Here is a 14,141-nt window from a genome sequence, read left to right on the forward strand (position 1 = left end):
CTATAATGATTGTAGGTTCTACGATCAGTCTATAATGATCTATAATGATTGTAGGTTGTACTATCAGTCTATAATGATCTATAATGATTGTAGGTTGTACTATCAGTCTATAATGATCTATAATGATTGTAGGTTGTACTATCAGTCTATAATGATTGTAGGTTCTACTATCAGTCTATAATGATCTATAATGATTGTAGGTTCTACTATCAGTCTATAATGATCTATAATGATTGTAGGTTCTACTATCAGTCTATAATGATCTATAATGATTGTAGGTTCTACTATCAGTCTATAATGATCTATAATGATTGTAGGTTCTACTATCAGTCTATAATGATCTATAATGATTGTAGGTCGTACTAACAGTTTATAATGATCTATAATGATTGTAGGTTCTACTATCAGTCTATAATGATCTATAATGATTGTAGGTTCTACTATCAGTCTATAATGATCTATAATGATTGTAGGTTCTACTATCAGTCTATAATGATCTATAATGATTGTAGGTTCTACTATCAGTCTATAATGATCTATAATGATTGTAGGTTCTACTATCAGTCTATAATGATCTATAATGATTGTAGGTTCTACTATCAGTCTATAATGATTGTAGGTTCTACTATCAGTCTATAATGATCTATAATGATTGTAGGTTCTACTATCAGTCTATAATGATTGTAGGTTCTACTATCAGTCTATAATGATCTATAATGATTGTAGGTTCTACTATCAGTCTATAATGATTGTAGGTTCTACTATCAGTCTATAATGATCTATAATGATTGTAGGTTCTACTATCAGTCTATAATGATCTATAATGATTGTAGGTTCTACTATCAGTCTATAATGATCTATAATGATTGTAGGTTCTACTATCAGTCTATAATGATCTATAATGATTGTAGGTTCTACTATCAGTCTATAATGATCTATAATGATTGTAGGTCGTACTAACAGTTTATAATGATCTATAATGATTGTAGGTTCTACTATCAGTCTATAATGATCTATAATGATTGTAGGTTCTACTATCAGTCTATAATGATCTATAATGATTGTAGGTTCTACTATCAGTCTATAATGATCTATAATGATTGTAGGTTCTACTATCAGTCTATAATGATCTATAATGATTGTAGGTCGTACTAACAGTTTATAATGATTGTAGGTTCTTGTCACGCCCTGACCTTAGAGATCCTTTTTATGTCTCTATTTTGGTTGGTCAGGGCGTGAGTTTGGGTGGGCATTCTATGTCTGGTGTTCTATGTTGTCCTTGTTTTGTATTTCTGTGTGTTTGGCCTGGTGTGGTTCTCAATCAGAGGCAGCTGTCTATCGTTGTCTCTGATTGAGAACCATATTTAGGTAGCCTGTTTTCCCACTTTTGTTTGTGGGTGGTTGTTTCCTGTTTAGTGTTTGTTTCACCTTTCAGGACTGTTCGTTTGTCGTGTTTGTTGTTTTGTCAAGTGTTTCATATTTTAGTTAAATAATATGAACACTTACCACGCTGCACCTTGGTCCTCTTCTCCTTCTCCCGATGACGTTCGTTACAGTTCTACTATCAGTCTATAATGATCTATAATGATTGTAGGTTGTACTATCAGTCTATAATGATCTATAATGATTGTAGGTCTACATCAGTAACAATGCCTTGACTCCTGGAGACCAGGCTGGATTTGAACCCATGATCCCCATTGTGAGGTTACTGCACTGGGCCCACAACTTGAGATGTTCAGTTCTGCTGACTGCAGATTTCCAAGATTCTGTTTGTGTGTGCTATAGGCGGCCATTGTTTTCCGTTTCTATCTCACTGTCTTTCTTCTCAGACACAATTAGACCATGCCAGTACATATACAGTACATACCTCCGGTCCTGTGTGCGCAGTCCGTGAGCCCTTTCAATAGGAGATGGAATCTTCCCTGTGGACTACCCAGTAGGGTCCCAGCTGTGTCAATTGGTGGAGAGGGAGATGAAAGCTGGTGGATGAGACCATCTGTAGGGATGACAGGATGTGTCATGTGAATAGCTTACACACACATTGACACACGCATATACAGTGGGGAGAACAAGTATTTGATACACTGCCGATTTTGCAGGTTTTCCTACTTACAAAGCATGTAGAGGTCTGTAATTTTTATCATAGGTACACTTCAACTGTGAGAGACGGAATCTAAAACAAAAATCCAGAAAATCACATTGTATGATTTTTAAGTAATTCATTTGCATTTTATTGCATGACATAAGTATTTGATCACCTACCAACCAGTAAGAATTCCAGCTCTCACAGACCTGTTAGTTTTTCTTTAAGAAGCCCTCCTGTTCTCCACTCATTACCTGTATTAACTGCACCTGTTTGAACTCGTTACCTGTATAAAAGACACCTGTCCACACACTCAATCAAACAGACTCCAACCTCTCCACAATGGCCAAGACCAGAGAGCTGTGTAAGGACATCAGGGATAAAATTGTAGACCTGCACAAGGCTGGGATGGGCTACAGGACAATAGGCAAGCAGCTTGGTGAGAAGGCAACAACTGTTGGCGCAATTATTAGAAGATAGAAGAAAATAGAAGAAGTTCAAGATGATGGTCAATCACCCTCGGTCTGGGGCTCCATGCAAGATCTCACCTCGTGGGGCATCAATGATCATGAGGAAGGTGAGGGATCAGCCCAGAACTACACGGCAGGACCTGGTCAATGACCTGAAGAGAGCTGGGACCACAGTCTCAAAGAAAACCATTAGTAACACACTACGCCGTCATGGATTAAAATCCTGCAGCGCACACAAGGTCCCCCTGCTCAAGCAGGCGCATGTCCAGGCCCGTCTGAAGTTTGCCAATGACCATCTGGATGATCCAGAGGAGGAATGGGAGAAGGTCATGTGGTCTGATGATTCAAAAATAGAGCTTTTTGGTCTAAACTCCACTCGCCGTGTTTGGAGGAAGAAGAAGGATGAGTACAACCCCAAGAACACCATCCCAACCGTGAAGCATGGAGGTGGAAACATCATTCTTTGGGGATGCTTTTCTGCAAAGGGGACAGGACGACTGCACCGTATTGAGGGGAGGATGGATGGGGCCATGTATTGCGAGATCTTAGCCAACAACCTCCTTCCCTCAGTAAGAGCATTGATGATGGGTCGTGGCTGGGTCTTCCAGCATGACAACGACCCGAAACACACAGCCAGGGCAACTAAGGAGTGGCTCCGTAAGAAGTATCTCAAGGTCCTGGAGTGGCCTAGCCAGTCTCCAGACCTAAACCCAATAGAAAATCTTTGGAGGGAGCTGAAAGTCCGTATTGCCCAGCGACAGCCCCGAAACCTGAAGGATCTGGAGAAGGTCTGTATGGAGGAGTGGGCCAAAATCCCTGCTGCAGTGTGTGCAAACCTGGTCAAGAACTACAGGAAACGTATGATCTCTGTAATTGCAAACAAAGGATTCTGTACCAAATATTAAGTTCTGCTTTTCTGATGTATCAAATACTTATGTCATGCAATAAAATGCTAATTAATTACTTAAAAATCATACAATGTGATTTTTGGGATTTTTGTTTTAGATTCCGTCTCTCACAGTTGAAGTGTACCTATGATAAAAATTACAGACCTCTACATGCTTTTTAAGTAGGAAAATCTGCAAAATCGGCAGTGTATCAAATACTTGTTCTCCCCACTGTATATGCGCACGCACACACACTCATTCATTCACACACGCACGTACGCACGCACGTACGCACGCACGCGCACACACACAAACTCACACACACACACACACACACACACACACACACACACACACACACACACACACACACACACACACACACACACACACACACACACACACACACACACACACACACACACAAACACACACAAACACACACAGTCAGACGCCCTGTAGTGGAATTATGTCTTTGAAAGAGAAAGCAGATGTTTGAGAGAGAGATGGAAGGACAACGAGAGAGAGAGAGAAAGGCAGAGAGTGTGTCAAATTCTCTAGAACGACGTTGGAGGCGGCTTATGGTCGAGAAATTAACATTCAATTCTCTGGCAACAGCTCTGGTGGACATTGCTGCAGTCAGCATGCCAACTGCATGCTCCCTCAAAACTTGAGACATCTGTGGCATTGTGTTGTGTGACAAAACTGCACATTTTAGAGTTGCCTTTTATTGTCCCCAGCACAAGGTGCACCTCTGTAATGATAATGCTGTTTAATTAGCTTGTTGATATGCCACACTTGTCAGGTAGATGGATTATCTTGGCAAAGGAGAAATGCTCACCAGCAGGGATGAAAACAAAGTTGTGCAAAATGTTTGAGAGGAATAAGCTTTTTGTGCGTATGAAACATTTCTGGGATCTTTTATTTCAGCTCATGAAACATGGGACCAACAATTTACAGGTTGCGTTTATATTTGTATTTTTGTTCAGTGTATTTAGCACGTACCCTTTAGTAAAAAGTATGCAGTATGCCTCGGCCACAACGCAGTAGCGTCTCCTGATTGGCTGAGTAGGAGGGGCGGAGCCAAGTGAGGATGGATTTTTACAAATTCAACAGACATGCATCTCTTTAACCAGCCTGATAATATCTCATTTTCAATTCTACATATTTGTCTAAACTCTGAATAGAATATGAATGGAGTTATAGGCAGACTATGACATTAGACCTATACCGTAGTAGACCATATAGCCCATCTATCCTACTTAAAAAGGAAAAGATAAAATGGTTCCATTTAAACATATTTATTCATGAAATCAAAATGCTGTAACATATATAAATTAAATCAAATAGCCTAGTACACACATCACAACTTTTAAAATGTTCAAATCAAAAGGCTAGGAAAACGTGGATAGTCAGGTGCATGGTAAATTCAGAACTGCTGGACAGTAACATAATAAACTAAAGCACTGATCATAGGGGGAACGAGATCAGAATGACTCCTGAGGCTTGATCCATTAATTAAATAGGTAGCCACGCCTACAAAACTAAGACAATCCATATGTTCAAATCAAAAGGCCTGATTAACATGACATCACTATCGCAGCCACATTCGAGTCCCCCGTGCCGACACATTCAGAAATCAAAAAATGGTTAAGTATTTAGTTTAGCTGTGACGAAGGCCAAGAGAACAAGAAACACTTTTCAATGAGAAACCAGAAATCCACTTTGAGTAAAAAAAATAAATGTTTACGACTTTAAAAGACATTCAAACATGTAGCCTACAATACTAATGCTAATTTTAAGGAGAGCAAAAAACGACTTAGCCTACATTTTAAACACCACCGCAGAAGCTTCGCTATTCGGCATTTTCCAAATTGAGTAGCCTAGTTTGGTTGTTTGGCTAGCCTACTTGAAGAGAACAAGCCGAATAGGCTGCAGCCCACCTCTTCCAATGCATTGTGGAAAAGTGTGAATCGAATTCTACTAGATGAAGAGCCGTAATCAGTAGAACATCCTGACATTTAAACCATACTCGATTTTTGAAACGTCTCATACTGTTAAACATTGTATTTTCACATACTGACAATGCGTCATGTGTGATTGCGTTGTTTCCCGCTATTCATTGATTTTGGTCGCTCATCCCCATATCTAATTGATCAGCTGATGTCAAAGCGTAAATTTATATGACATATGTGCATTTAAAGTATATTTGATTTAAAAAAATGTGCATACTATAAAACATTTTTTTCGCATACTCAAACGGCCTGTTATTTAGGACGCAAGTATTAGTGGGTAGAGCAGCTTTACTATTGCAGATAGATTGAAGCTTCCATCAATGTAATTGTCTGCATCATTTCCAATCCCAAATATATATTGTTTTGTAAATATATATATATGTAAACTGGGTGGTTCGAGCCCTGAATGCTGTTTGGCTGGCAGCCGTGGTATATCAGACCATATACCACGGGTAGGACAAAACATTTATTTTTACTGTTCTAATTACATTGGTAACCAGTTTATAATAGCAATAAGGCACCTCTGGGGTTTGTGGTATATGGCCAATATACCACGGCTAAGTGCTGTATCCAGGCACTCAGCGTTGTGTCATGTTTAAGAACAGCCCTTAACCTGGTATATTGGCCATATACCATACCCCCTCGTGCGTTATTGCTCAAATATACATACACACAGACATATATATATATATATATACATATATACTTACATATATCAGATTGGGTTCTTACTTATACATATATATGTTTGTCTAATCACATTTCATGTCATATGACATCACGTCGTTTACCTTACCCCTGATTAGCTGCTACACAATCATTTGATTGCCGGCCAACAGTGTTCTGACTAATGACAATTACTTTATTGGTGATATTTCTAACACTTGATTCTGATGAAGTGTTTTCCTCAACAGGGGCCTAGACTGGAGCAGAGAGAGGGAGAGAGAAATAGATCAATTAGAAGAGGCAGAGTGAGAAAGAGACAAAGAGAGAGAGAGAGAGAGTAACCTCTCTTTAACGCATCTGTATGCAATTAGTTTGTTAATCTGGAACGGACAAGGAGGAAGGAGGGGTGTGTGTCCATGTATGTGCGTCCATGTGTGTGTGTGTGTGCTACCAAAACAAACCACCAGCTGGGTCCATAGAACCTGATACGGGACCAGTGTTATGTTTGTAGAAGCAGACAGCTTTCAGGAAGTGCATCTGCGTCACTCTGCGTAGTTGTAGCTCCTACCTAGGGAGACCCCTAGCTCTCTGATTGGCTCGTTAAGCCCCAGTTAGGGTGGTTGGGATGGCGTTCAAATCTAAACTGGGATCAAAATTCCCCTCTGGATGGTTGGAGTGGCGTAGCCCTCTGTAGGGAAAGAGATTGGCAACCTCACGGGCCAGACCCATTACAGGGGAAGCTTTCTTATCAATACCCATAAAGTGTTGTCTTTACAACTGTGGTGACTTTTAGTTCAACCATATCTGTCACCGTTGGAAGAACTGACTCGTCATGTTGACTCCAAGATAGAACTGTTACCAAAAGCCATTATTAGCAAAAACGAAACTTTATCTTGTTAAAATATCATCAGACATATAAATGACTTTATAATTCAAATAACCAAAGCAGGTTATTACTTTAAGGAGTGTGCTTCCACAGATTTGGTCTTGTTCTACCCATCATATTGTCCGTCTCTACATTAGTCATCGAGATTTTGGCCTGTAATCAAAAAGTGTCTCAGAGTAGGAATGTTGATCTAAGATACAGTAAAACTCTGTTTAGAAATCAGTATAATATTTACTGTTTAGATGTAAAATGTGTCAGTGTTTGTTACAGATGTAGCATCTTAATTTGATTGTAGTGTATTCAAGGTTTAAAAAGGCTTCTAATGTTTAAAACCTGATTTGCCCTAATGAAAAATGTATCAACCCCTACAAAAATGACCATCAGTAATAATCCACATAATAATCCACATTTCTGGTTGCTGCAGGATTATTTTCCTGCTGTAGCAAACTGGATTGAATTAAGATTAAGTTCAAAATGAAGTTCAAATCCCGGGTGAGGACATGTTGAATATTAATGACTGTATAAATGAACCTGCACAATGTCATCATGTATGTCAACGTGTGTCAGTTATTAAGTTGAGAACATTGTATGTTAAAAGCAGCGAGTGTCTAACTAGTTCCACGGCCCTTTTTTAGGTCAAATGCCCAAATAATCATTTCTAGTTGAATTAACAAATGAGATAATTTGAGCAAACACATAACTGTAAGTTGACAGAATTTTTGCCTATGTTTTCTCAAATTGGAGCCAAGTTTGGGCCAACGTTTTTTGTTTTGTTCAGGCAACACTTCGATCGATAAGTAAAAAAAAAAAAAGGCAAAACAGTTTCTTAATAATAATTAGTTGAAACAATTAGATTTAGTTTTACAGTGTAGTGCACTATATAGGGAATAGGGTGCCATTTGGGACACAGCCGCTGTCTAACCCAATAGGGAACCAGATCAGGGGTCTCACAGTAAAGGGAACATGTAGTGGTTATTCCTTTATGTCGACTCAATTGTCTAGAATGTCCACGTGTTTTTGGGGGCCGTGTTCACAAAGTGTCTCAGAGCATTTGAAATCATCATGAATAAGAGAGGGGGGGGGGGGGGGGGGACCTGATCCTGGATCAGCACCCTTACTTAGAGATGATTTGTGAGTACAGGCCTGGTAATGTTAAATTACACTGTAGTTCATAGTCTTCATATCTCTTCCACAGGACCCCAGGTTCAATGCAGAGGTGGATCAGATCACAGGCTATAAGACGCAGAGTATCCTGTGTATGCCCATTAAGAACCACAGAGAAGAGGTAAGACACAATACAGTGGATGTAAGATACAGTACTCAGCTACTCAGAGCAGATTATAGAGAGCAGGTAAGACACCGTAGACAAGTGAACACATTTCAGCTCTTCAACGCTAACATATAGAGGGGATTACAGACCATAGATATCTCACAACACTAGCTACATACTTAGACAAAAAGGTGCTATCTAGAATTTAAAACGGTTATTCTGCTGTCCTCATAGGAGAACCCTTTGAAGGACCCTTTTTGGTTCCGGGTAGAACCCTTTTAGGGGTCTACATGGGGACAGCCGGAGAACCCTTTTGGAACCCTTTTTTCTAAGAGTGTAGATTGTACCCATATTGAACAATTTCAAGATGCACATGGAGTTCTTTTCAGAGTTTACAATTGAGCAATTGAGGTCAAAGAGAAATCATTTAATCTAATTGGTTTTATTCTGTGTTCTGTTCTTTGTAGTTGTGGCTGCGTTTTGATGGATGCTCTCCCTGCGTTCTTCCCCCTCTCCTCTCTCTTCCCCCTCTCTTCTCCCATCCCCTTCTCCTCACTCTTCCCCTTCTCCTCTCTCTTCCCCTTCTCTCTCTTCCATTTCTCCTCACTCTTCCCCCTCCTCTCTCTTCCCCCTCTCCTCTCTCTTCCCCTTCTCCTCACTCTTCCCCTTCTCCTCTCTCTTCCCCCTCTCCTCTCTCTTCCCCTTCTCCTCTCTCTTCCCCTTCTCCTCACTCTTCCCCTTCTCCTCTCTCTTCCCCCTTTCCTCTCTCTTCCCCTTCTCCTCTCTCTTCCCCCTCTCCTCTCTCTTCCCCCTCTCCTCTCTCTTCCCCTTCTCCTCTCTCTTCCCCCTCTCCTCTCTCTCCCCCCTCTCCTCTCTCTTCCTCCTCTCCTCTCTCTTCCCCCTCTCCTCTCTATTCCCCCTCTCCTCTCTCTTCCTCCTCTCCTCTCTCTTCCCCCTCTCCTTTCTCTTCCCCCTCTTCTTTCTCTTCCCCCTCTCCTCTCTATTTCCCCTCTCTCTTCCCCCTCTCCTCTCTATTTCCCCTCTCTCTTCCCCCTGTCCTCTCTATTTCCCCTCTCTCTTCCCCCTGTCCTCTCTATTTCTCCTCTCTCTTCCCCCTCCCCTCTCTTTCGCCTCCCAGGTGGTAGGAGTGGCACAGGCCATCAACAAGAAGTGTGGAGAGAATGGGACTTTCACTGAACAGGATGAAAAGGTACTGGGAGAAAGACACTGGCACTCCTTGAAAAAAGGTTCCTTATAGAACCAAAAAGGGTTATATCACTTACTTCATAAATGGAACCTGTAAAAGTTCTATATAGAACTCTTTTATATGGTTCTTTGATCAGAACCCCAAAGGGTTCTTCTTCGCTGAACCAAAATTGGTGTCACGCCCTGGCCTTAGTATTCTTTGTTTTCTTTATTATTTTAGTTAGGTCAGGGTGTGACATGGGGAATGTTTGTGTTTTTGTCTTGTCTTGGGTGGTTATATGGTAAATGGGGTGTTGGGTTTAGTGTATGGGGTTGTGTTTAGTGAATGTGTCTAGGTATGTCTATGGTTGCCTGAGTGGTTCTCAATCAGAGACAGCTGTCTTTCATTTGTCTCTGATTGGGAGCCATATTTAAGGCAGCCATAGGCATTATGCGTTTGTGGGTAATTGTCTATGTAGAACGTTTGTAGCTTTTGGTATTGCACTTACGTTTGTAGCTTCACGGTTGTTTTGTTTTAAGTGTTCGTTTCGGGTTTCACTCTTCTCTAATAAAAGAGAATGTATTTTTCACACGCTGCGCCTTGGTCCACTCATTATCCGCAAGACGATCGTGACAATTGGTTCCATATAGAACCCTGTATGGTGCCATGTATGAACTATGGCTGCTAATAATAAATTATAATACATATTTTTGGCTAAGAATATAATACAATAAACAATTAAATAATGGACAAAAGAATACCAGCATAGTTTTGAGATGTTATTGTCATTATACACTGAGTGTACAAAACATTAGGAACACCTGCTCTTTCCATGATGTAGACTGACCAGGTGAATCCAGGTGAAAGCTATGATCCCTTATTGATGTCACTTTTTAAATCTACTTCAATCAGTGTAGATGAAGGGGAGGAGACAGGTTAAAGAAGGATTTTTAAGCCTTGAGACAATTGAGACCGGGATTGTGTATGTGTGCCATTCAGAGGGTGAATAGGCAAGACAAAAGATTTAAGTGCCTTTGAACAAGGTATGGTAGTAGGTGCCAGGCACACCGGTTTGTGTCAAGAATTGCAATGCTGCTGGGGTTTTCACACTCAACAGTTTCCTGTGTGTATCAAGAATGGTCCACCACCCAAAGGACATCCAGCCAACTTAACACAACTGTGGGAAGCATTGGAGTCCAAGTCGTGCATTCTAAGAACAAGTAAAGTCGAGTTGAGTTTCAAGTTTTTTCAAGTCTTAAGTCAAGATTTGGCAGTGATTACAGCTGTGAGTCTTTCTGGGTAAGTCTCTAAGAGCTTTGCACACCTGGATTGTACAATATCTGCACATTATTATTTGTGAAGTTGGTTGTTGATCATCGCTAGACAGCCATTTCCAGTCTTGCCATAGATTTTCAAGTTGATTGAAGTCAAAACTGTAACTCGGCCACTCAGGAACATTTAAAGTCGTCTTGGTAAGCGACTCCAGTGTATATTTGGCCTCGTGTTTTAGGTCATTGTGCTGCTAAACGGTGAATTTGTCTCCTAGTGTATGTTGGAAGGCAGACTGAACAAGGTTTTCCTCTAGGATTTTGCCTGTGCTTTTATTTATTTTACCACATTTTAGCAGTTTTATTTTAGTGTCTTATTGTAAACAGGATGCATGTTTTGGAATATGTGTTTTCTGTACAGACTTCCTTCTTTACACTCTGTCATTTAGGTTAGTATTCTGTAGTAACTACAATGTTGTTGATCCATCCTCAGTTTTCTCCTATCACAGCCATTAATCTCTGTAACTGTTTTAAAGTCACCATTGGCCTCATGGTGAAATCCCAGAGTGGTTTCCTTCCTTTCCAGCAACAGAGTTAGGAAGGACACCTGTATCATTTGTAGCGACTGGGTGTACTGATACACCATCCAGTGTAGTTAATAACTTCACCATGCTCAAAGGGATATTCAATGTCTGCTTCCCCCATCTACCAATAGGTGCCCTTCTTTGCAAGGCATTGGAAAAACTCCCTAGTCTTTTTTGCGCTATTGGTTAGAGCTTGTAAGTAAACATTTCACTGTAAGGTCAACACCTGTTGTATGCGGCGCACGTGACAAATAAACATTGATTTGATTTGGTTGAATCTGTGTTTGAAATTCACTGCTCGACTAAGGGACCTTCCAGACAATTGTATGTGTGGGGCACAGGTATGAGGTAGTCATAAAAAATCATGTTAAACACTATTATTGCAAACAGAGTGAGTCTATGCAACTTATTATGCGATTTGTTAGGCACATTTTTACTCCTAACGTATTTAGGCTTGCCATAACAAAAGGGTTGAATACTTATCGACTCAAGACATTTCAGCTTTTCATTTTTAATTAATTTGTAAAAAATTCAGAAAACAGAATTCCACTTTGACATTATGGGGTTATTCTGTATAAGCCAGGAACAAAAAAAAAATCAATTTAATCCATTTGATATTCAGCCTGTAACACAACAAAATGTGGAAAAAGTCCAGGGTCTGAATACTTTCTGAAGAACCATAAAGAACCCTTTCTTTTCCAAGTGTTCAATGCTCTCCTACTCTCCTTATTTTCTCACTTTCTCTATAAATGCCATACTCTGAATCAAGCTGATCGTCTGATTCCCCTGACAGGACTTCTCTGCCTACCTGGCCTTCTCCGGGATCGTCCTACACAACGCCCAGCTCTACGAGACGTCCCAGCTGGAAAACCGACGCAATCAGGTTTGTAGCCGTCTGTGGATTTTTATTCTTTCAACGTGTGTGTGTGTGTGTGTGTGTGTGTGTGTGTGTGTGTGTGTGTGTGTGTGTGTGTGTGTGTGTGTGTGTGTGTGTGTGTGTGTGTGTGTGTGTGTGTGTGTGTGTGTGCATATGCGTAGGTGGGTGTCTGTGTGGGTGTGTAACGGGTTTCGTCCTCTTCGTCTGACGAGGAGTAGTAGGAAGGATCGGAGGACCAATGCGCAGCGTGGTAAGTGTCCATAATGATAATTTCATAAATCAAAACGAACACTGAACGAAAATAACAAAAGTACAAACAACCCGAAACAGTCCCGTATGGTGAAAACACTAACACAGAATACAACCACCCACAAACCACAAAGAAAAACAGGCTACCTAAATATGGCTCCCAATCAGAGACAACGACTGACACCTGCCTCTGATTGAGAACCATACTAGGCCAAACACATAGAAACAGACAACCTAGACATACAACATAGAATGCCCACCCACATCACACCCTGACCAAACAAAACATAGAAACATACAAAGCAATCTATGGTCAGGGCGTGACAGAGTGTGTGTGTTAGCATGCTTTCTTGTGAGTGTGTGTTCATGTTTTTGTGTTTGTGTACGAGTATGTGGGTGTCATGTTCATGTGTTTGTGTTTGTGTATGAGTATGTGGGTGTGTGTGTGTGTTTGTGTTTGTGTATGAGTATGTGGGTGTGTGTTCATGTGTTTGTGTTTGTGTACGAGTATGTGGGTGTGTGTTCATGTTTATGCGGTCATGTTTCTGCACTGTAAAAAACAAATCTAGTTGTTTCAACTAATTATTATTAAGTAACGGGTTCCACAGCCTTTTTTGGGGGACTTTGGAACCCGTTACTTAATAATAATTAGTTGACACAGCTAGACTTTTTATTTTTTACAGTGTGTGTGTTTTCATGGTTTACTATGCATGTCTCCCCCAGGTGCTGTTGGACCTGGCCAGTCTGATCTTGGAAGAGCAGCAGTCCCTGGAGGTGTTACTGAGGAAGATAGCGGGTACCATTCTCTCCTTTATGCAGGCCCAGGGCTGCACTGTGTTCATAGCTGACGGAGACGTTATGGTGAGTTCGCACGCACGCACGCACGCACGCACGCACGCACGCACGCACGCACGCACGCACACACACACACACACACACACACACACACACACACACACACACACACACACACACACACACACACACACACACACACACACACACACACACACACACACATACATACAGACACACAGACACACACACACACACACACATACACACACACACACACACACTCATGCACACAAGCACGCACGTACGCACGCACACACACAGACACACACACACACACTCATGCACACAAGCACGCATGCAAGCACACACACACACACTCATGCACGCATGCACACGCAGTCCACCATGACAGTCTCATGGTGAGAGGACAAAGAAAAGACAGGAAAAATGACAGGGATTGAGAAAAGAAAAGAGAAAATGACAGGGATTGGATGAACAGTGAGGCACATTGTGAATAGAATTCCTCAGTGAGAAGAGAAAATGCAGGAATCCCACAGTATTCTATATATAGAACCACAATGAGTATTACTGTATACCTCTTGTGTATTTCTAGCCTTGAATACCTTTTAATGCTTTCTATTCAGTCAGCACATAGACACTCAACAATCTGCAATACTGTTGGTATGAATGATGATTAATAAAAGCAGAGTTCTAAATAATTAGATAGTACCAATCTTTCCAATTCATTTCAGATCGAGGCCTAGGGATTTCACTGAGGCCTACTCTTAGAAAAGAAGGTGCTATCTACAACCTAAAAGTGTTCTTCGGCTGTCCCCATAAGATAACTCTTTGAAGTACCCTTTTTGGTTCCAGGTAGAACTCTTTGGGGTTCCAGGTAGAAC

General features: G+C 41.0%; 1 protein-coding gene across 3 annotated transcripts in view; it reads left to right on the plus strand.

The window, feature by feature from the left end:
• LOC139534670 (cGMP-specific 3',5'-cyclic phosphodiesterase-like) overlaps positions 1–14,141 on the plus strand; it is a 127,967-nt gene that overhangs the window by 43,438 nt on the left and 70,388 nt on the right. For all 3 annotated transcript variants that reach the window (XM_071333990.1, XM_071333988.1, XM_071333989.1), the window contains exons 4-7: positions 8,203–8,292; positions 9,416–9,487; positions 12,109–12,198; positions 13,165–13,302. In XM_071333990.1, the coding sequence (XP_071190091.1) occupies positions 8,203–8,292; positions 9,416–9,487; positions 12,109–12,198; positions 13,165–13,302 (390 nt within the window). The remainder of the gene's footprint in view (positions 1–8,202; positions 8,293–9,415; positions 9,488–12,108; positions 12,199–13,164; positions 13,303–14,141) is intronic.

Source organism: Salvelinus alpinus, chromosome 11 (genome assembly GCF_045679555.1).
Source record: "Salvelinus alpinus chromosome 11, SLU_Salpinus.1, whole genome shotgun sequence".
NCBI lineage: Eukaryota > Metazoa > Chordata > Actinopteri > Salmoniformes > Salmonidae > Salvelinus > Salvelinus alpinus.